At 51.6% G+C, this 21,974-nt stretch overlaps 1 protein-coding gene across 3 annotated transcripts in view; it reads left to right on the top strand.

Moving 5' to 3' along the window:
* WFDC1 (WAP four-disulfide core domain 1) overlaps positions 1 to 21,179 on the top strand; it is a 28,029-nt gene extending 6,850 nt beyond the window's left edge. The window contains exons 2-7 of one of the 3 annotated variants that reach the window (XM_073796412.1): positions 7,906 to 8,089; positions 12,045 to 12,128; positions 13,233 to 13,370; positions 17,702 to 17,743; positions 18,909 to 18,981; positions 20,745 to 21,179. In XM_073796412.1, coding sequence (XP_073652513.1) covers positions 7,906 to 8,089; positions 12,045 to 12,128; positions 13,233 to 13,370; positions 17,702 to 17,743; positions 18,909 to 18,967 — 507 coding nt within the window. In that variant the 3' untranslated portion in view covers positions 18,968 to 18,981; positions 20,745 to 21,179. Of the gene's footprint in view, positions 1 to 7,905; positions 8,090 to 12,044; positions 12,129 to 13,229; positions 13,371 to 17,701; positions 17,744 to 18,908; positions 18,982 to 20,744 lie in introns of all 3 variants that reach the window. The other 2 variants (XM_033845227.2, XM_073796413.1) reach the window with 2 other exon arrangements.
* Positions 21,180 to 21,974: the final 795 nt, after the last annotated feature.

Raw genomic sequence — 21,974 nt, 5'->3', positions numbered from 1 at the left:
TGTTATGTTATATTGAGTTGGCCAAAAAGTTCATTTGGTTAGTGAATATATTGTTCAATAAAATTCTTGGTGAAAACGAAAAATGTGTCTTTTATTTTTGCTTAAAACCAAGCAGACTTTTTGGCCAACCCAATGTATTTTACCACGGTGAGTTTTTTAAAAAGCAGTGGGAACCTAAGGTACATCTTAGGGATTCTGTGAGGGGCTCCTGGTCAGGCTTGTCTCAGCTTCATGGTCCCCTCCTCAGAGGCCCGTTCCCTGATCCCCTATTTAGGTCTCTTCTCGACTTCTTCATAACGTTTACCTCCCTTATTATGATCTGCATGAATTTTTTTTTTACTCTGGCTTTGTTTCGTTTTTCATTACCTGCCTTCACAGATAAACAGAAAGAAAGCAATTCGTTTCCTTTCTGTGTGGTGTTGGGTTGGTGTTTGTCACATGTCCTGGAGCTGAGCCACGCGTGAAGGCAGGGCCAGTGTCTTCTGGTTTAGGTCAGCTCTCCTCACATGCAGCCAGTGCCTGGCACGTGGTAGGCCTGGGAACTATGAATTTACCGTGAAATGAATGACTGAATTACATTAAAACCCTCTAGAGCGGAAGAGCAGGGATGGAAAGTTCTAGAAGACTCTCAGGCGCACAGCAGGGCTCAGTGGACACCAGCGGGAGGAGCTGGCCAAGTGTGCACTCTTGCCCTCGACATGCACTGAGATGGCTTGTCCTGGCGTGAGATCCTGGGTTTTTGAGTACCTCTCCGAGGACGTCCCATTAGCCATGCACCAAACTCTGCTCCCGGAGCCCAGCGTGTCCTGGAGGTCTCAGGGCGTCAGGAAGTGGCATTCAATGCACGCTAAACTCTAAGCCCTCTGTTCCAGGGAGAGACATATTTTTAGATCTTTGACATCCGAATTCCAGAGGAAGAGCAAGTAAAGCTTAGAAGAAAATTGGCTTTCTTCCTGCACCACGCAAACCAGCCTGGGGTGCATATTTATTGGTCAGGCCGTTAACTCTCTGGAACATTCCAAAGAAGGGTAAAGCTCTTGCAGGGGAATGAAGGGGGTGGAGTGCTGAGGGAGGGATGCGGGTAAACTGGGGCAGCTCTGGAGACTGAATTCTTTCTCCTTAAATGGAAATGGTTTCAATTTTTTTCCGGATTATGAAAACAGTGATGTTTACTCTGCACACATTCAGACAATACAGAAAGTCACAAATAAGTAAAAATATTCTAAATTCTCCGAGACACGAGCTCTGTTGACTTTTTGGTATGTGTGAGTGCCTAGACTTTTTCGTGAAGCAGTTATGATCGGCACACGTTGTTTTCTTAATGGTATTCTGTTCATATTGTTTACAATTTGTTTATTGAGATGAAATTCACATACTATACAATTGACCACGTTACAGGGGACAATTCAGTGGGATTTAGTGCATCGACAGTGTTGTGCAACCACCACCTCTCTCTAGTTCCAAAATCTTCCCATCACCCCAAAAGGAAAACCCAGACCTATTAAACAGTTGCTCCCCACCCCCCTTCCCATCCTCGCCCCCTGGCAACCACCAGTCTGCTTCCGGTCTCCGTAAATTTCCCTATTCTATTATTTATTTATTTATTTTTGGCTGTGTTGGGTCTTCGTTTCTGTGCGAGGGCTTTCTCCAGTTGCGGCGAGCGGGGGACGCTCTTTATCGCGGTGCGCGGGCCTCTCACTATCGCGGCCTCTCTTGTTGCGGAGCACAGGCTCCAGATGCGCAGGCTCAGTCGTTGTGGCTCACGGGCCCAGTCGCTCCGCGGCATGTGGGATCCTCCCGGACCAGGGCTCGAACCCGTGTCCCCTGCACCGGCAGGCGGACTCTCAACCACTGCGCCACCAGGGAAGCCCAAATTTCCCTATTCTAGACGTTTCATATAAACGTGATCATACACTACGTGGAATTTGTGTCTGGCGTATTATTCATATTGTTTTGTACCGTGCCTTTTTCATTGAACGATATATGGTGAATATGTTAATATGATAGATCCATGTCCTCTTTTTGTGTGTGTGTGTGTCCCCTGCATCGGCAGGCGGACTCTCGACCACTGCGCCACCAGGGAAGCCCCCGTGTCCTCTTTTCAAAGACGTCTATGGTGTTCCAAGGTGTGGATCTGCAGTTATTTGTTTATCCAGCCTCCTTTGGTTGGACCGCCAGGCACTTGCTTCAGTGGACCCTGCATTTGGACTGGTGGAATTGGGCTTCCCACTGAAGCAGCCCAGAATTGGCATTTCCCTACCTGCTTCCTGAGGATATCAGAAGAGGAATGGCTTTGCAAATCTATAGAGGCCTCCAAAAACTCCCTCCAGGGTATGAAAAAAAAAAATAGCCACCAGGTCGAAACCTTAAGGGAACCATCTTTATCCAGGTAAGGCAAACAGCGCTGGGACATTCTTGTCCGAGCTGTACCGTAAATGTATGTTCACAGCTACTTTGAAGCAGACTTGCTGTACCATCCTTTTGCAGGGATGAAAATGAAAGATGGAGATCATGGGTTGTCTGGGATGTTCATGAAGGACGTTGTCAGTCAGGGGTGAGCTGGGATTTGACATGCTGTTGTGTTGTTTTCAGCTGAGTGGCAACGGACGGCGGGGGCCAGGATGAGTTCTTTCCAGAATGTATCCCTTGGGGAGGCAGTTACATGACTACATCCAGAGCTGGGGCTGGTCCAGAGGTGGGCAGGAGGCAGGGGCGTGTGAGAGAGGGGGACCCCGCGCCGACAAAACGGGAAGAATCTCACAGGCGAGACTGAGAAGCAGCTCCCCAGATCCAGGCTCCTGGGACAGGAAGTTGCCAGAGTCAGACAGACCCAGGTTTGAATCCTGCCTCTGCTGCTGGCCAGCTGTGTGACCTGGGGCAAGTGCCTTTAATATTTCTGTGTCTGTTTCCTCATCTGTAAAGTGGGTAAATAATAGCAGTGAGGGTTCTGCTGAGAATTCCGTGAAACTCAGTATGTGAGGACCTAGCACGGCGTTGGCACGCAGTGGGAGCTTAATAAATGCTGCCTGCCCTGCAGTGATTGTGAATCAACCTGCCTGAGTTCCGACCCTGACGCTTCCCCATATGCTGAGTATGCGCCTCAGTTTCCTCACCTGTACAATGGGGTCAGCAGGTGTAACTACAGGGGAGTGATGGATGCTACCTCAGGGGACCCTCAGGGAGCAGTGCTGGGGCGGCTGCTTCCTCTTAGGAACCTGCCAGTTGTTTGCCCCCATTCCCCCCACCGCCCCCCCCTCCCTCCCTAGAAATGATGGCGCTGCTGCGGGAGGGTTTCTTGCTTGTGGACCTTTAGACCCCAGTTAGATCCTGAACTCCTTGGGGGCAGGGACCGGCTCGTAGGTTTCTTTTGCATCCGCCTCAGCATCACACCTAAAGCATCATCAGTGTGTGAGTGAATCGAGGGTGGGAAGGAGGGAGGAAGCAGGAAAGACCAAAAATAAAAGTAATGATAAAACCAAGCGATCAGCGTCGCCGAGCAGAGCACCCACAGATGTGGTCTCATCTGCTGCCTCCGCAAACCCCCGCAGCGGGCACTTAACTTCTGGGCCCATTTCACAGGTGAGGAAGACGGAGGCTCAGAGAGGTCATTTTCCTGTATGATGACACAGCTACAGGGGTCCAAGCCAGACTCATCTAATTCCCACACCTGAGCTCAAATCCCTGACTGTTGAAGTCACGGCCTCAGCGCTGTCCATCTTGGTACACTTGAAGGTGGGATGTAACCCCTAAGTTCTCGCCCCAAAGGAAGAGGAGGCATTAGCTGGGCAAGGAGAGGGAAGAGTTCTGAGTGCAAAGCACAGTGTGCGGAAGGCTCCAAGGCGAGGAGGAGTTTGGGGTCCTAGCAAACCTTCCAACACTGACCCCAGACTTATATTCTGGATGCATTATTTTGGCTTCCGGAGGGAGGAGTGTAATATGACCCTTCTCCGCCGGTGGCCTTGGGCAAACCTTTAATTCTCTGAGCCTCGGGGGCCTCGTCTTTAGAGTGTGGATAAAATAGGACCTGCCCCTCCTGGACTCACGTGACCGAAGGCGTGTACAGATGCTGGGGGAAAGGTACAGCATTAAACAAACACGAAGGGACAGCTCCACATCAGTGCAGGCCACCTGGCCTGCGGAGCCACCTTCACAGGGACACTGTGCAGGTTGTTAAACGCCTAGAAGGATGAGGATGCCTGGCACGTGGTGGACCGCCAGTAAGAGATGCCCGTCACTGTCACGCCTCCATCATTCTCAGCATCACAGCTTTCAATCAACCACAACAAAAATGAACTGAACACCGGCTCTACACTAGGCACGGTCGTAGGTGCTGGGGACACAGGTGGGAAGAAGACCGAGTCCCTAGGAGGACACGTTGTAGCAGGGAGAAAAACAGTAAACCGAGCAGTGAATCAATACACTGTCCTCCCAGGGTGACCAGAGGTTTGGAGCTATGTAAGGCAGGCAGAGGGGAACGGGGAGCATCAGCTACGGGCGCATGTGAGCAGAGACCTGGACCAAGTGAGGGCTGGAACCAGCCCGGCATCTCAGGAGGGAGACACAGCCTGTAAAGGCCCGGAGGTGGGACCTCAGGCCAGGGCGCTGGCCAGGAATGAGCAAGGGGAGAGTGGTGGGACGACAGGAGGGAGGCCAGAGAAGTGGAGGGGCAGGGGCATGGGGCCAGCTGGGGTCTGACCTTTAGCCCAAGGACTTTGGCCTTTAACCTTTAACCCCCGTGGGCTGGGAAGGTGATCTATTTATTTCATTTATAAAAGTCCGTTCTTTCTCAGAACACCAGGAAACATCCTTTGTTTAGGACCCTCTGTGAGCATCACCTTGCATGACATGAAATATTTTTCAAAACATTTAATCCTTTAATCTGGGCCCCTCCGTGAAATCGGTTCTTTATCACCCAGGACCATCTGTTGTTCCGGCAGCACCATAAATCACTGGGGCATTTGACTTCTAAGGCGCTTATCTCTTTTGTTTTCTCCAAATTCTGAGAACCGACATTTGAATTTTCCCTGGAGAGGGCCCCTGTTAGGGGCTGCCCTTAGGAAGTCACCCACCTGGGAGGCATTGGAGGTGGGTGGAAAGCGTTTCCCATTTCCCGTCTGATCTCCAGGTTCTGTTAAATTTTATAAATGAGGCTTGATGTGAAAACAGGCTGGGCGGAAAAACCAGCCGTCCCTTCCCAGCCACGCACAGGCATCCTCCCTCACCCTCCGAAGGAGGCCAGGGCAGCTGTCACCTCCAATTAGGATTCAAATGGCGGGGCCCCAACGTGGGTCCGATGTTGCTAATTCTTAAGAAAATGAACTGAGTTAATGGTGCGGGATTATGTGCCCTGCCTGCATCTTGGAAATTATTCCTGAGGATACAGGAATTTGGGGCACCCAGCCGAGCAGAGGATGGCAAAAAGGCTGAACCAGGAGTTAGAAGATCCAGGAGTTACAAGATTGCCCCTTTATTTTGGCTTCGTTTCCGCCAAATGTTGGCTTTGTATTCATTTTTGCTTTTCACAAATTAAATGATTTATATAAGGGAGAAAAGATGAACTCTCTGGGTACAAACTACTATACACAAAATGGATAAGCAACAGGGGTCTACTGTAAAGCATGGAATTATATTCAATATCTTGGAATAACCTATAATGGAAAATAATCTGAAAAAATATATACGTATAACTGAATCACTTTGCTGCACACCTGAAATTAACACAATATCGGAACTCAACCCTGCTTCTATTTAAAAAAAAAAAAGGAATTCGCTGGCTGAAGCAGGGAGGGCTAGGAGCCCCACCCTCCCCAGACTGCACCCCTCCCGCGCTCCACTTGGTCACGGTTTCCTCCCCACCCCCCACCCCGCCCAGTCTTAGCCCCTGGTGGGGGGGAGGGGTCCCTGGGAGGTAGTTTGAGAACCACTGGTCCTTGTGATTGCACGCATCGGCAGATGCGTCTGGTCGGGACCTCTTCTCTGTGACCCGACGCCCCCTACTGGGCACTGGGAGCAGCGCGTGGAGTTTGCAGCCACCGCAATAGCTGTGGCGGAAGGACGTTCATACATCCTTGACCTTTGAGGGCATATAGCATTGTGTAGCTTGCCTTTTATTTATTTATTTACTAACATATAAGGTTTTTCCTGTCCTTAATCATTCTTCTTAAGTACTTCTACCTTTTAAGTTTTTTAATTGTCTTCTTTAAATTGAAAAAAAACTCAATGTGTTCATGGCAATATATATATATTGGAACCTGTGCAAAAGAGCATGCAATAAGGGAAAAAAAGTGTACAATAAGGAGCACTCTCCCTTGGCTTCAGAACCTAATTCTTCTCTCCAGAGGCAATCTTTGACCAACGGCTGCTGTGTATTCTTGTATATCCTTCCAAAGATGTTCTAGGCCTGTTAAACATATGCATATTACATGTGTGTGCATATGAATATTTGAAAACATAGGTGAAGAGCAGACAGACTGTTCTATATCTTAATTCTCTTCATGAACCACCGTCTCTTGGGGATCTCTCATCAGCAGGTTTAGTGGCTGCGCGCTACTCCAGTCTGCAGTCTGCATTATTTACTTGGACAGTACAAGGTGCAGGATTTTGCAATACATATATGTTGGGGGAGATCGGGGGATCAGTGGGTAAAGCATTTTAGATGGGTGGAGCGGTTCAGGCATAAGCCGGAGGCGGGGCAAGCCGGGGTGGGTTTTCCCCCAAAGAACCTACTCTGTATCTAACTCTGCGCGAGTGTGCACGTGTGTGTGCGCACACCTGTGTCGGGATGTGTAAGACCTGCCCTCCATACACCCCACCTCCATATTCAGAAGCAGAACAGTGTTCCCGGCATAGATGGGGCCTGGTGTGACTTGAACTCTCCCAACCCCGCCTCTAAAATGCTTATTTTATTGGTAATGCGTCCACACTTCCTATATGTTAAATAGGATATCTTTTTTTTTTTTTTTTTTTTTTTTGCGGTACGCGGGCCTCTCACTGCTGTGGCCTCTCCCGCTGCGGAGCACAGGCTCCGGACGCGCAGGCTCAGCGGCCATGGCTCACGGGCCCAGCCGCTCCGCGGCACGCGGGATCCTCCCAGACCGGGGCACGAACCCGTGTCCCCTGCATCGGCAGGCGGACTCAACCACTGCTCCACCAGGGAAGCCCAGGATATCATATTTTTAACTCTTTCTGGAAACATAGTACCAGAAAGTGTGAAAATCCTGAGTTCAGCTCCATGAATCCCCACAAAACGAACACACCATGGAACCAGCGCCCAGATCAGGAAGCAGAACGGGGCCGGCCCCCAGGGACCCCAGACCCCCTTCAGGTCACCACCCACCAGGGGACCACGCTCCTGTTCTCACACCAGACATCAGCTTTGCCTGTTTTTGAACGAAAACTGTAGATGGATTCATACTATATGTTCTCTTGTGAGCTGACTTCTTTTTTTTTCTCAGTGTTATGCCTGTGACGTTTATCCAAGCCGTTTGCTAGGTGAATTTATTCATTTTGTGTGTGATCTGTAAATTCTCAAAGCTCTATATAAACAGATGAATTATAAGAAGTATATAAATGTGTGTGTATCTATTGTGTTTGTATACATATATATACCGTATTTTATATGTAAATACATACATATATGTACATACATACATATAAACATCAGGATGGACGCTTAACATACAACTCTTATCCAGATTCATTTCTCCTTTTTGCTGCTGATGGGCTTACAGTCATTTCAGTTTGGGGCTATTACAAAGAGAAACAGCAGCCTTTCATCCTCAGAGCAACCCGCTGAGGCTGGTTCTGCTGTGATCACGCGAGGACGCGGCGGCTCAGAGAGGCCCAGCGACTCGCCCACGGCGCACAGCACCCGCCCCGTCCCGCTAACGCCCCCTCTTCCCGCAGGCCGAGGAGGCTGGCGGCCCCCGACAGGCGCGAGCCGACCGCTGCCCGCCGCCCCCGCGCTCGCTGCCCCCCGGCGCCTGCCAGGCGGCGCGCTGCCAGGCTGACTCTGAGTGCCCGCGGCACCGGCGCTGCTGCTACAACGGCTGCGCCTACGCCTGCCTGGAGGCCGTGCCGCCCCCGCCAGGTAGGTGCTCCAGGCCGGGGGAGACGGGGTGGGGGGGGGGGCGCGGGGAACTGTCCTACCCAGCGCTGCCCGACTGGAGGAACAGCTGGGCTTAAACCTGGACCACCTGGGCGGGCCGCCCTGTGAGATGGGAACATAGCGCTCCTGGAGCAAGCATCCAGCTGCATGCACTGAGCGCCTGCTGTATGCGGGGCTCGCCACTGCGGGCAGAGAACTGCAGTCCAGGGGCCGCCCGTTAAAAGGAAAATACCCCTCTTATGAAGATGGGGGAGATTTCTCATAAAAAATCCAGATTTCCAGCTTTTCCTTTAAAAAAAATTTTTTTTAAATTTTATTTATTTTTGGATGTGTTGGGTCTTCCTTGCTGCGCGCGGGCTTTCTCTAGTTGCGGCGAGCGGGGGCTACTCTTCCTTGCTGTGCGCGGGCTTCTCACTGCGGTGGCTTCTCTTGTTGTGGAACAGGGTCTCTAGGGCGTGGGCTTAGTTGCTCCGCCTCCTGTGCGATCTTCCCGGAGCAGGGGTCGAACCCCTGTGCCCTGCATTGGCAGGCGGATTCTTAAGCACTGCGCCACCACGGAAGTCCTCCAGCTTTTCTTAAAAATCCTGGACCGCATTCCCTGGGCCACCATCTTTTGGAGCCTCAGGTGCCCCTAGAGGGCAGCGGGGGTGGCCTCCAGGTTTCCAGGGACCCCACAAGGCCCACTTCACTCATGACGCCTGGCCCTGGGGGTATTTGACATGGAGACCTGACACCTTAGCGATCCAGGTGGGCATGCAGACTCCTGGGTTCAATCAAATCCACTGGCTAGCTGGTCACCAACTTAAACCCCCACTTGTAAAGCAGGGCTGAAAGGAGAATGTGCGGCTCACGCGGAGTGCCGCATCCGGAAGTGCTCAGCCCCGCCTCCGGCTAGGAGCAGAGAATCAGTAGGATGTTTGTTGCATCTGAATCGGGAATCTCTGTGGGAGACACAGGCCTCAGGGGTTCATCTGTGGAGGGAAGGAGTTTCAGATCCCTTCTGGAGAGGTTTGGGAGGGGAGGGAAGGGAGCCTGGGGGGAATACAGGGTGGGGCTGATTATGGGCAGCTGAGTGGAGAAAAGGTACCCTAGAAGTTTCCTCCGCTCCCAGCCTCCAGGGAGGACTGCAGCCTGTTAGGACTGCACTTTCGGCCAGAGGCTGTGGTCCCCCGGGCCTTCATTACTACCCCCTCCTCAAGGCCAAGGTAAGAACGAACACACTCAGTTCTCTTTGGGGTGAGGTCACAGCGACGACAAGGGACTCGGCACCCTTAATAATGCTCATAATTACAGTCTGTGCTGCCTTTGAGCACTGCCTCATGGCCACGCTGGCTCCTACAGGGCCTTTTATGAGAAAGACAAAATAGCACCCCTTCCTCTTGGAGGAAGCACGTAAAAGTATGCCCATCTGGTTGGACAAGTCAAAAAGGTGCCCCTTCCTTTGGACTGAGACAGGGCATAGGGACTCCAACCTTACTTGCTGCCTAGAACAGGTGCTTCTGAGCAGTGCACAAACTGTACAACTGACCATGACATTCCAAATAGCCTTTCCTTACACCATCTCATTTAATGCTCCCATGGGGTAGAGAGACCACTATCAGCCCTGTTTTACAGCTGAAGACACGGGAGCTCAGAGAAGCTGAGTACGTTGCCCAAAGTCACACAGCAGGCAGAGCTGGCATTTCCATTTAGTCTTCTGACTGTGGAGAAGTGTCCACTGCCTTAGGCTCTGAGTGTAGGGTTATGGGGCCCCAGGCTCATTTGTGGGATCCCTCACAGCCCAGAACATCCTTCCCCCAGACAGCCACACAGCTCACTTCCTCACCTCCTTCAGATCTCAGGCAGAGGTGGTTACTTTCTCAGGGAAATTTCCCTCTCTAAATGGTAATCTTTCCTCTGGCCATTGCTAACTGCCTTCTGGCTTAAGCTTTCTTTATAGCCCAGTCTAGAATATTGTGTTTCATTTGTTTCCTGACCATTCCCCTGACTTGAAGGTCAGCCCCATGAGGCAGGAGGTTTGGTTTGTTTCATTCACTGCTGTATCCCCACTACCTGAAATAGTCTCTGGACTCATAAAAGGTACTCGATGAAGAACAGATGAAGCAATGAAGGCCTAGCTTTCACTGGCCAACAGGAAGAGCCGACAAAATATTAGTCATAATAAGAATTACGATAATAATATCTAGAACAAGGTTCCTCGCCCTCGGCACTCTTGACGTTTGGGCTTGGGTAATTCTAGTTGGGGTGGGTGGTGGGGCGCTGACCTGGGCAGTGTAGATTTTGAGCAGCATCCCTGGCCTCCACCCACTAGGTGGCAGTGGTGGCCCCACCCCACACTGGGACAACCAAAAATATCTCTAGACTTCACTAGATGTTTCCTCAGGGCGGGGGCAAAATCGCTCCAGATTGAGAACCGCACATCTAACATGACTTGAAATGCACCAGGCCCTGTTCTAAGCAGCTTACACACTTCCTTGCAGGCAGCCTGTGGGTCTCCTCCAAAGCAGACCCCGAGATAAGGTCTTGAGTGAGGGGAGTTTATTTAGCAGGTGATCCCAGGAAGTTCTAGTTGGGGAGCAGAGAGGCGAGACCCTGGGCCTCCAGGCCTTTAGGGCCTGCATATTGATGGGAGACCTTGACCAAATTTCAGTATTCCAAAAAGTATAGCAAAATGTGTACATTTCCCTGTACAGGAAAAATTAATACATTTCCTGTTTAGTAAAAAATAACATTGAAAATACATTTTCTGACATTAAGTCCGAGGCAGTGGGGAAAAGGAGGGAAGAACCAGGAGATTGGAAATAGAGGCTCTGGAACCACATCTCACCCCTCTCGTGTGGAAGTTGTAAACTGCTGGTTCTGCTGTTTCCCTTTCCACACTGAGAGCAACCTTCTTATAACCATATTGTGCTCTTTTAAAGAAAGAGCTAACTGGTATTTTTACCAATCCCTATCTAGGTACTTTCAAAGGCACTGGACAGCACATCAATCTCTCTATTTTGGAGTCAGACTAAAGCAGAGGTCATAAACGATTGTGATCCCAGAGCAGTTTTATTTAATCTCCAAAGTACTTAAAATTAAAAAAAATTATTTGTCAACATTTAAAACCAAGAGTTTATATTTTTTAAAATATAGACCTAAAGTTTAAAAACACACACACACGAAAACCACCCAGAAGTTCTGGGAACAGCTGGCCAGAGCTGACCAGCCGCTGACCCACTGAGGCAGGAACACTCTCCTGTTGGCCGTGATCCTACCCAGCCTACCGTCCTCCTTTATGTTACCTATCTGTCTCCAGAGGCATTTGGGTTTTCAATCCCTGTTTGGGGTTTTGAAGACCGTCCAGTCTACTACATGGTCACTCTTCCTGTTAAAAATGTGTTGGTTAGAGAACAGGCCATGATGCTGTAACAAAAAGACCCACAAACTCAGGGGCCCAACCTATTAGACATTTACTTCTCCCTCGGTTAAAAGGCCGGAGTCGACAGGTGGTCCATGACAGGCAGGTGGCTCCGCTCCAGTCACCCAGGGACCCAGGTTCCCTCTGTCTCGTTGCTCCACGTGGTGGCTCCCAGTCTGCAAGAAGCTGGAAAGAGAGAGGGAGGGGAGCCGACAGGTAACCATACCAGTGAAAGCTGGGATGTGGCGTGGTTACTTCTGCTCATATCCAATTGGCCAGAACTCAGTCACATGGCACACCTTGCTGCATGGGAGGCTGGGAAATGTAGTCTCCAGCTTGGCCAGCCAGTGCCTAGCTGAAACTCAGGAGTTCTGTTACTAAAAGGAAGGGATGAACTTTTGCTGGGGAACCGAGTTGTTTCTCCTGCGGGGAGGCTCTGTGTTTCATCATGAGATGTAGGCTCCCCATCCCCAGAGGCTGGGGCATTTCTCAGCTGCCTGAGGAGGGCCTCGATTTAACCATCTATTATCTTGTCAGTTTTAGACTGGCTAGTGCAGCCGAAACCTCGATGGCTTGGGGGCAACGGCTGGCTCCTGGACGGCCCTGAGGAGGCATTGCAAGGTACCTGCAGGGTGATGCCCAACCCGACAGCAGAGCCAGGGTCCCCCCTTCTCAGGTGCCCCCAGAAAACTGAGAACCAGGGTCAGCCTCTGCTCCGGCAGGCTGCCTGTCGTCTAATACCTGGCCCACTTGGACCCTCCCCACCCTGACACGGAAGGGGGTGGCTGGGGCTTGGCCAGGCTCTCAGAATCCGCAGAACAGTGTGGGGTTTGACTGTCCCTGGTGACGGGGCCTCCTCCCTGGGTGGAGAATTCAGAGGGAGGGGGCTTGGGGTTTTCAGATCCCTCAAGTCACCATAAGGGGTTCACTGTTCCCTGCTGACGAGACCTCCTTCCGGGGTGGGTGGAGAACAGTTTCTGAAAGGAATGGCAGGAGGCCCAGGGGCCTGGACCACTGTGGGGGTGCGGCTGTGCGGGAGCACCTTTGCGTTTGTGCAGCTGTGCTTGTGACCCTACGTACATCCGAGTGCGTGACCGTGGCTGTCAGGGTGTGCGGCTGTGCGTGAAGCCAGCTGGCTGTGCTTGTGGCCGTGTGTCTGAGAACTTGTGCATCCGTGTTCGTGCAGATGTGTGCGACTGTAGGGGTGTGTGTGTGTGTGCAGGATTTGTGTGCGTGTGAACGTGGGTGTGGATATGGCTGTGTGTGTGTGTGTGTATACGTGTGTTCGGACTTGTGGGACGGCGAAAATGTGTGTATGTGATATGTGTGTGTATAGGATTTTGGTGGGTAAACATGTATGTACGTGTGATTATAAGCACGAGCACATGTGTTTCACTGTGTGGGGATGAACATACATGTAGTGGGTTGGCCAAAAAGTTCGCTCGGTTTTAAGTAAAAATTGACGTTTTTCATTTTCACAAAGAACTTTTCTGGAACAACGCATTCGCTAACCGAACGAACTTTTTGGCCAACCCAATATGCATGTCACGATGCATGCATGCGAGGGCGTGTTTGGGATCATGTGACTCTGGGCTGCCCCCGTGTGCATGTGTGTGTGCAGAGACCCCAGGCACAGCGTGCAATCTGGGGTGCCGATGAGAGGCGGCCCCTCTGCCCCCATGGGGGCCACCCCTGAGCCCCCCGCGTGTGTGTCCCCCGCAGCAGAGGCCTGCAGCACCACAGAGGACGGGGCCGAGCCACTCCTCTGCCCCTCAGGCTATGAGTGCCACATCCTGAGCCCGGGTGACCTGGCTGAGGGCATCCCCAACAGCGGGCAGTGTGTCAAGCAGCGCCGGCCGGCAGGTGAGTGTGGACACCGAGCCCCACCCCACTCTCCCCGGAACCCCCCACGGGAGACCTGTCCCAAAGGAAGCCCCCGCCCCTGAGCCTGGCCACGCCCTCCTCCTGTCCCCTCTCTGCCCTGCTCCTCTGCACCTTCTCCCTCCTCATGTGAGCAGGATGCGGGCAAACCCCAGCTCGGCCACCTCCTGCCTGGCTGACCTTGGGGTCAGTTGTTTCAAATCTCTGAGCCTCGGTTTTCTTATCTGTAAAATGGGGCCACTTCATGCTGGGTTATGGGGATTAATTGAAATCATACGTGTGATGCCAGAGCAGAGACTAAAGGTGCTCAGTAAAAGGTGGATAATTTGTATCTATCTGTCCCTTTTAAACTGCACAGAATTTGAATTGTCTGAGAACCCGTAACTTCTCTCTGCTAGGACTGTTCAGTGTGACTTAATTAGTATTTGTCTTTGGAGACAAGGCAATAAATAGTTCAGTGAAGGGCCTGAATAGTGGGGCTTTAGTTTGCATACTTTTCCCCAGGGGGGCAAGGACGGCAGAGGAGGGACTGCTGAGGGTACCTAAAAGCCACTCCCGCCTCATGCAAGGTGTAAGGTGGAGAGGTTAGGCATGGAATTGGCCAGAAATGTGTGGCAAACGAAGAATCGGGAACTCCAGGGAGATGGAGGGTAACCATGTCAAAGTTGAGCTTATTGGAACTTTGAGACCATACCCTCCAGGGCCCACGTCCCCACTTTAGCATCTCTTAGTCCTAATAGCTGAGGATAGCACCTCGATCAAAATCGAGGATAATCACAGCGACCTTACCGGCCCAGAGAACCCATCACATGCGTTATCTGGCAAAGCATTTCTTTTTCCTCATTTGAGAATTTATCTCTCTGAGGCGTTTCAAGAAAGACATAGATGTTAAATCTGTCATGCACTTAGCGTCAGCGTCATTGCAAGTAATAAAATTAGGAGACGTGGAACTGTCTCAGGAATCCTGGTTCCTGGAATTCTGAGCTTTGAAAAGAATTACTTATAAAAGGATTGGAACCAACCAGGAATCTGAGATTTCTCCTACATTCCACTTGCTCTTTAGGGTTATGAGTAGGTTCTCCAGCCAGACAGCCAGGGTTCCAGTGGCCACTTGGCCCCTTGCTGCTGTGTGTGGCAAATCGCCCAACCTTTTCAGGCCTCGCTTTCCTTACCTGTAAACAGGGCTAATAGTAGTTAAGCTACTTCATGGACTCTTTGAGGAGCCAGTGAGTTAATCCATGTAAATAAACCATGTCTGTAGTTTCTCAAGCACAGAACTGAATCCCTTCTGTTGGCACCACTGCTGTCTGTAGACACCACAGTGGACGGAGTACGCAGGTGGACGGGATACGCCGTCCTTCGGACGTACAACCCCAAGAACAGGCCAGCCTGTAGGAACCCGCTGGAAGGAGCAGCTTTTTCCAAAAGAGCTGGGGATGGTGGGAGTTAGTCAGGAGTCCTCTGAACCGAAATGTCATTTTTATAACTGGAAAGGCCTGGAATTATGTGGCCTTTCTCATCTCCTGATCTCACTCATTCAGTTATGTGACCTCCAAGACCAGAGTAAGCCAGACAGGTTCAAACCCGTTCTCGAGGGACCAAACCAGTTCAAAAAGGACCCACTTCAAGGGTGGAGATAAACAAAGAGACAGCCAGGTGGCTGTACCGATGACACCCAGGGTTGACTGAGGCCCTTGTGGGCGCTCCCCTAAGCTTCAGTGCGAGCCTGCAAAGGCAGAAGTATGACCAGGAGCAGTGTCGAGTGGGATTAAGACTGCAGGCCACTGAAATGGGTTCAAATGCTGCGGCGTTCTTCCTGGGTGACCTTGGGCAGCTAACCTAAGCTTTCTTAGCCTCAGTTTCTTCATCTGTAAAATGGAGCAGTGAGGGTCACGATAGTAATTGCTTCTTGGGGTAGTGATGAAGCTTGAATGAGAGAACACTTATAAAGTGCTTAGGGCAGCGCCTGACGCATAGTAGGTCCCCAACCAATGTGCGCAGCCGTCACCTGTCTTCCGGAAGAGGGAGGGCTGGAGATCAGAAACGTGCCCAGACAATGCATACACCTACCAGGGAGCAGAGTGAGAATTCCAAGCCTGGCCACCTGCTCCAAAGCCCATGGGTGTGTGTCCTCCCCCACCTATAGGAATGATCGGAGCCTTCTAGATAGAAATGTAATTGAAATTTCCCCTAGCCTTGTCCCCAGAGGGCTGTCACTTAGCAGTAATTATTGGTAATTGTACAGGAGTTTGGAAACATCTTAAATTCCAACAACTTCCCTTGGAGCAATGGTCTCTGGGAATAGAGGAGCACTCTTGTCCCAGGGTAACCAAACAAGAAGCCTCGGATTTTAAGTGTTTAAAAAACTGCATATTTGAGGTCATTTCTTTTTTTAATTTTTAAAAATTTTTTGGTTGCGTTGGGTCTTCGTAGTGGTGCGCGGGCTTCTCATTGCAGTGGCTTCTCTTGTTGTGGAGCACGGGCTCTAGGCGTGTGGGCTTCAGTAGTTGTGGCACGTGGGCTCAGTCGTTGTGGCTCGCGGGCTCTAGAGCACGGGCTCAGTAGTTGTGGCGCACGGGCTTAGGTGCTCCATGGCATGTGGGATCTTCCCAGATCAGAGCTCGAACCCGTGTTCCCTGCATTGGCAGGCAGGTTCTTAAGCACTGCGCCACCAGGGAAGAACTGAAGTAATTTCTGACTTACAGAAAAGCGGCAAGGAGAGTACCTTGGAGCCTCCACCCTAATTCATCAATTGTTAAATACTCTTTCCTTTATCATGCTCTCTCTGCCTCTCCCCCAACCCTGCACTCTCTCTATATATAAATCCACATAGTTACTTTTGGGGACTATCTGAGAATAAGTTACAGATCTCCTGTCCACGCCTAAGATGCAGGTCTCTGCTGAGAGCTGGCTGCTACAGGGGGCCAAGGACCGCTGTGAGTTCAGCCTGGACCCTGACGTCTGAGGAGTTCATGTCTTTCTTGAGAGGAAAATGAACATCAACACAGGCAGTAATCTGATTTCTCAGAGAGCAGGGTCGGGGTCCTCAGTGCATCTTTTTATTTTATTTTATTTTACTTTATTGAAGTATAATTGATTTCCAACGTCACGTTAGTTTCAGGTGTACAACACAGTGATTCAGATATATACACACACATATATATATCTGTTCTTTTTCAGGTTGTTTTCCCTTAGAGGTTATTACAAAATATTGAGTAGAGTTCCCTGTGCTATACAATAGGTCCTGGTTGGTTATCTGTTTTATACATAGTCGTGTGTACATGTCAATCCCAACCTCCTAATTTATCCCCACCGCGTGCGTCTTCTGAGTGGGTTCCATGCTGCTCCGATACTGACCATCCAAGACTGAGATGTGGGAGATGAGCCCCCCCACCCCGACTCTTCCCTCTGACAAAGTGACTTCACTGGACGCTGCCTGGGAAGGATAACAGGGTGGCATAGCCCAGAGCAGGGGCTCAAATCCTTAGGTTTATTTTGTAAAAGTGACACCTCTGGTAAACACACCTGGTGTGAGGAAGGGGTCCGGCTCCGCACAGACCACCGTCTCCTGCCCATGGCATCAGGGGCCATAATTCACCCCCAGGGAGAAGGGAGGAGCAGGAATGTTTCCGAGAGCCTCCGGCCTGGAAGAATTTTGCCATTTGCTTCAGGAAATAGCCGTAAATGGAAGAATCGTGGTAAATGGTAGTCGTTGAGCTTGCTGATAAGCTCTCTGCCCGAGGGTGTGGGTCAGCCGTTGGTTCTGTCGCCTTGTACAGTAAACGTCACTGCTGGTCCTGGACACCGTGATGATTGTTAGGAGAGCCACAGAAGAGGAGGAAACAAAATGCCCCTGAGTACATAAACACGATTTTGATGGAGCTATCATGGGCACAGAATATTAGTTTCAAGGGCACAAATGTGATTTATTACCCTTACAGCGGTCAGAGGAGACGATGCACAGGGGGGAGGGGGGCGTTTACCGATAGACGCGTTGCCACCTGAAACGTCTGCGTGATCTGGCCAGACTTCTCCGCTCTCCCACGTGAAGTTTCCCCGACTCCCACCAGAAGATGTTTTACTGCTGTGACAGGGCTGGGGCCGAGGAAGGAGGTGGTTGATGACAATCAACAGTGGGAATTGGGTCGTTCTGCTTCTGCATTTAATCGGCCGCAGTGTCACACGCCACTGTAGCTTCTGGAAAATTCCACCGGACACCTGTGAGAGAATGAGAGTGGAAAACACAAATAATTTCTTAGTTTTGGCCTTATAAACTCCCCGAAAGGAGTTTAATCCTCTCACTTCTTTTCCAGATGGGCGATTCTTACGACACAAATTTTACAAAGAATATCCAGGTAAGAGAAGAACCGTTCGTACTTTGCGGAGGGTACTAAAAAGGGCAGTGGGCATTTCTGGGGTGAAGAAAAGAAACCCAACGGACTGTTCTGAGAACTACAGTTTGAAGCTGCTATGAAGGAAAGTGACTGTATTCTCCGTGGTTGATTTTATGCTGTCAGATGGCATGTTGGGGGTAAGGTGCTGGGATGCCTAGATGCTTCTGTTGTGAAAAATCTCTCCTCCAGCCTGTGTGGTCCTCCACGTGGGCAGGAGCCATTCCAGGCTGCAGGCCGGGACTGAGGCAGCAGCTCAGGGATGGCTCATAGCGGACAAAATGGGAATTAGATTGGGAAATAAGGTAGAAGCCCTGTTGTCTGATGGTGGGCAAGAGGGGCTTACAGCAAACACAGCTTCACGCTAAACATCAGAACCTGGGACTAGACGTGCAAAAGTTCCTCCTACTTTCATTGAGGGAATTAGAAAATATGGTTGACACCATCCCTCCAGCCAGTCATCCATCCAGCTGTCCATCGATCCATCCATTCTTCCATTCATCCACCATATCTTTTTAAAGAATTGACAGTACACAGGGCTTCCCTGGTGGCGCAGTGGGTGAGAGTCCGCCTGCCGATGCAGCGGACACGGGTTTGTGCCCCGGTCCGGGAAGATCCCACATGCCACGGAGCGGCTGGGCCCGTGAGCCATGGCCGCTGAGCCTGCGCGTCCGGAGCCTGTGCTCCGCAACGGGAGAGGCCACAACAGTGAGAGGCCCGCGTACCGCAAAAAAAAGAGAAAAGAATAAAAAGGACACCTTAGACTAGGATGTCAAGGAAGGCTTCCTGAGGAGGGGATATTGAAGCCCAGTATCAAGAATAAGAAATAGCGGGCAGAGGGACAGCAGATGTGGAAATCCTGAGGTAGGATGAACTTGGCCATCACAGCAGCCGGAGTGCGTCGTGAGCATGGGGCTGGGGTGGGAAATGGCAGGAGTTGAGGGCAGACCATACGGGCTGGGGGAGCAGCTGCAGGTGGGGACTGGGGGACCTCTTTGGGGGAGGAGAGGGGGCAGGGCCAGGGCGCCGGGCCAGGCTGAGGTGTTTGGACTTGGTTTGGCCGGTGAGCCGTGAGCATCTGATTAGGAATCGACACACCTTCCCTGACAGAGCCCACTTCCTTTCGCAGAGGGTGGCTTCAAAAATGTGGCAGAGCACGGGAAAGGACGGCAGAAGCACTTTCAGTAAAGCGACGGCAGTGGGTAAGTGGGAGGCGGGATGGGTCAGCGACAGCGGGTGGCTTTGGGCAGCCAGTTGTCCAAGGTAGCTTTCATCACGAAGTTGAACAGTGGGAGGGCAAGAGTAGGGCTTTACCTACGGGGAGAATTTGAAAATTCCCTTCTAATTTCAAAGTGAACATATGAGAGCTCTGGGCCTGCTCAGAAATGGAAGTTTCTATAGCCCTATATCCAAGGACCAGACTAGACTGTAACTTACACGTTCCTTTGCCGTCATGCCTCTGTGAACAGACAGACGAGCCCTCCTGTGTCCCATGAAGTTGGTCCCTCTGTCTCCCTCCCTCTGCCACGCGGTGCTATCCGGGGCCAACTCTCAGGCACGAACCGGGTGCCCAGAGGTTCAGCAGTCATTCGTGGAAATCTCCAGCATGCAGGCGTGGTGCGGGGGGGACGCCGTGGATAAATCAGGACTCCTGCTCTCGGGGGCTTACATCCTAGTAGGAGACTAAACTGGGCAACCAGTAAACCAGCAAGAAAGGCCCAGACTGCAATAGTGTTGTGAAGGAAGCTGGACAGACAGGTGATGTGATGCGGGGTAGCCAGGCGAGGAGGGAGCTGCTTCAGATCCGGGCCGGGAAGGAAGGCCGCTGTGAGCAGAGCCACGATATCTGAGCCAAGATCTGACATGGGCTCCCAGGCAGGCGGAGCGGGAAGGGCAGAGGTCCCGAGGCAGGAAAGATCTTGGTTTGAGGAACCCCAGGGAGGCCACTGGGGTGGGAACAGAATGATGGTGGGGAAGGCTGGCATCAGAGGCGACCAGGTAAGGAAGGCACAGGCTCTGCTCTCAGATGCTCTTCAAGGTGAGATGCAGGTGGACGCAAAGGTCCAGGGGTCTTGGCCAGGAAAACCTGAACACCCACCCAGCGCTGTGGTAGCTCAAGTCTGTGCATGGTAAACAAAAGCCCTTGAAAGGGGATGATTCCCCCGCCCACCGCAGTGCCCTTGAAAGGGGATGATTCCCCGCCCACCGCAGTGCCCTTGAAAGGGGATGATTCCCCCGCCCACCGCAGTGCCCTTGAAAGGCAAACATCAGGTTTGAGATTCAGAATACTCAGGTGTGAGTCCTGCAGGAAAGTCTAGAGTCCATGGGGATTGATGCCAACACGTCTATTACCTAATGATGACAGGAACAGTTCTTGGAGTGGGTCTGACCCACCTGAGTCTGTGAACCTTACACCGGGATGTGCTGGGGCCAGTGGGAAAGAAAGGGACAGTGAGAGATGATTTGGGATGGCTCTTAAGAACCAGCCGGCTCCACCACAAGGTGACCTTAGGCAAATGACTTCCACTCTCCAAGCCTCAGTCTCCTCATCTGTAAAATGGGAGTGATGGGGAGGGATGCGTTAGGAACTAAGTAAGATAGGAGGGGAGACAAGATGGCGGCGGCGGAGGACACAGAGCCCATCTCCCGCAATGAATGCATCAAAACTACATCTCCACGTGGAGCACCGCTCACTGAAAACAAACTGGAAACTGGCAAAAAGATTCTCGTGCAACCAAGGTTGTAAGAAAGATCCCCACAGAATCAGGTAGGAAGGGAAGAGGAAGACGGAGCCTAGAGAGACTTAGCAGTGAGTTAAGAATTTAGTCTTATTGGAAACTGGCATCTTTCTGGTGTTTCTGGTGGGTGTGGAGGAAGTAGATGACACACTTTTGACCCCACGTTCTTGGGTTCATACGAACCCAAGCAGTGGTTCATATTCATTCCCTCTTTGCTTCCCTTGCAGCCAACCTGGAAGAACATTCCTCCACTTTCTGCTAAGCCTCAGAAACCGTTGGGTAAAACATGATTTGACCCCCAGAGGTCATGCCCAGCTCAACGGAGCATGACCCCAGAGATGCTTGGAGACAGGACCCCTGGCTCTCAACCCCTGGGTGGCCCCACCTGGCAGGGTGACTTCGTGGGAGCCACTCGCCTGTTCCGGGTCCCTGTTTTATTGTCCTGGCAATGAGGCCTACCTAGCAGTCCCCTTGACCTTGCAGCTCCCCAGATCTACCGTGGGAAGTCACTGCCTCTGTGAGCTGTGTGAAGCCCCTTTCTAAGACAGATGTCAGTGTCTTGGCTGGTACAGATTTCTTCCAGGTTTGACTCTTGGAGGCATGTCCCCATCCCAAATGTCCTCAAGATACGTTTGCTCATCATAAAATGGAAATGAACTTACCTACTTACGTGTGATTCACAGTGTTCACGACCTGATGATCTTAAATCGGAGGTGCTGACGCCGTAGAGTCCTGGGAGTGGGAGGTGGGCGGGTGTGACTGGGATGAGGTTTCAGCTCAGCTCTGCTTCTGGACCCCCACACTGTCTGGGCCACACGTGTACCGTGTCAGTGTGGGTCCCTCTGAAGCAGAGGGAGGAGGATTTGATTCATTAGAAAGGTTCCTGGGAAGAACTAGCGGAAGGGTGGGGCAGTGGGACAGGAAGAGAAGAGGTCCTACCAGGTGATGTAAGACGGTCCCGAGGCGAGATCCCCTGGGGGTCCCAGAGGCGGCCTGTGTCCCACCAGGACCAGCTCCAGGGGCGGCACCAATACAGGTGCTCACAAGGGCCCCGTGCTTGGTTTAACAGAGTCGAACAAGGGGCCCGCATGTTCATTTTGCAAATGATGTAAGTGGGTTTGAGTCCCACTGTGGCGCTTGCCCCTTGAGAAGGCAAGGGAGCCGAGCCCCGCTCAGCGGTGGGGGGAGGGCTGTCCCTTGGAGGAGCAGTTGTCAATTCCAGGGGCATCCCACCCCCTGCCAGGGAGGGCACCCAAGAGGACACGGGCAGAGCCCTGGGGGCATCTGTTACACCATCCAAACGGACACACACATCCACCGGCTTTTGGGGGAAATGATTCAGTTCATTGGGCATGTAACACAGCCCCACTGGTGACCGATAGGGATCGATGATCAAACATTGGGCAGGGCTTGACCTTTCAAATTCCATAATGGGCTTGTGCGGAGGCTCCTGAGCG

Source organism: Tursiops truncatus, chromosome 19 (genome assembly GCF_011762595.2).
Source record: "Tursiops truncatus isolate mTurTru1 chromosome 19, mTurTru1.mat.Y, whole genome shotgun sequence".
NCBI classification, from domain to species: Eukaryota; Metazoa; Chordata; class Mammalia; order Artiodactyla; family Delphinidae; genus Tursiops; species Tursiops truncatus.
The sequence above is the reverse complement of the archived record's forward strand: the minus strand, read 5'-3'. Positions and strand labels throughout refer to the sequence as shown.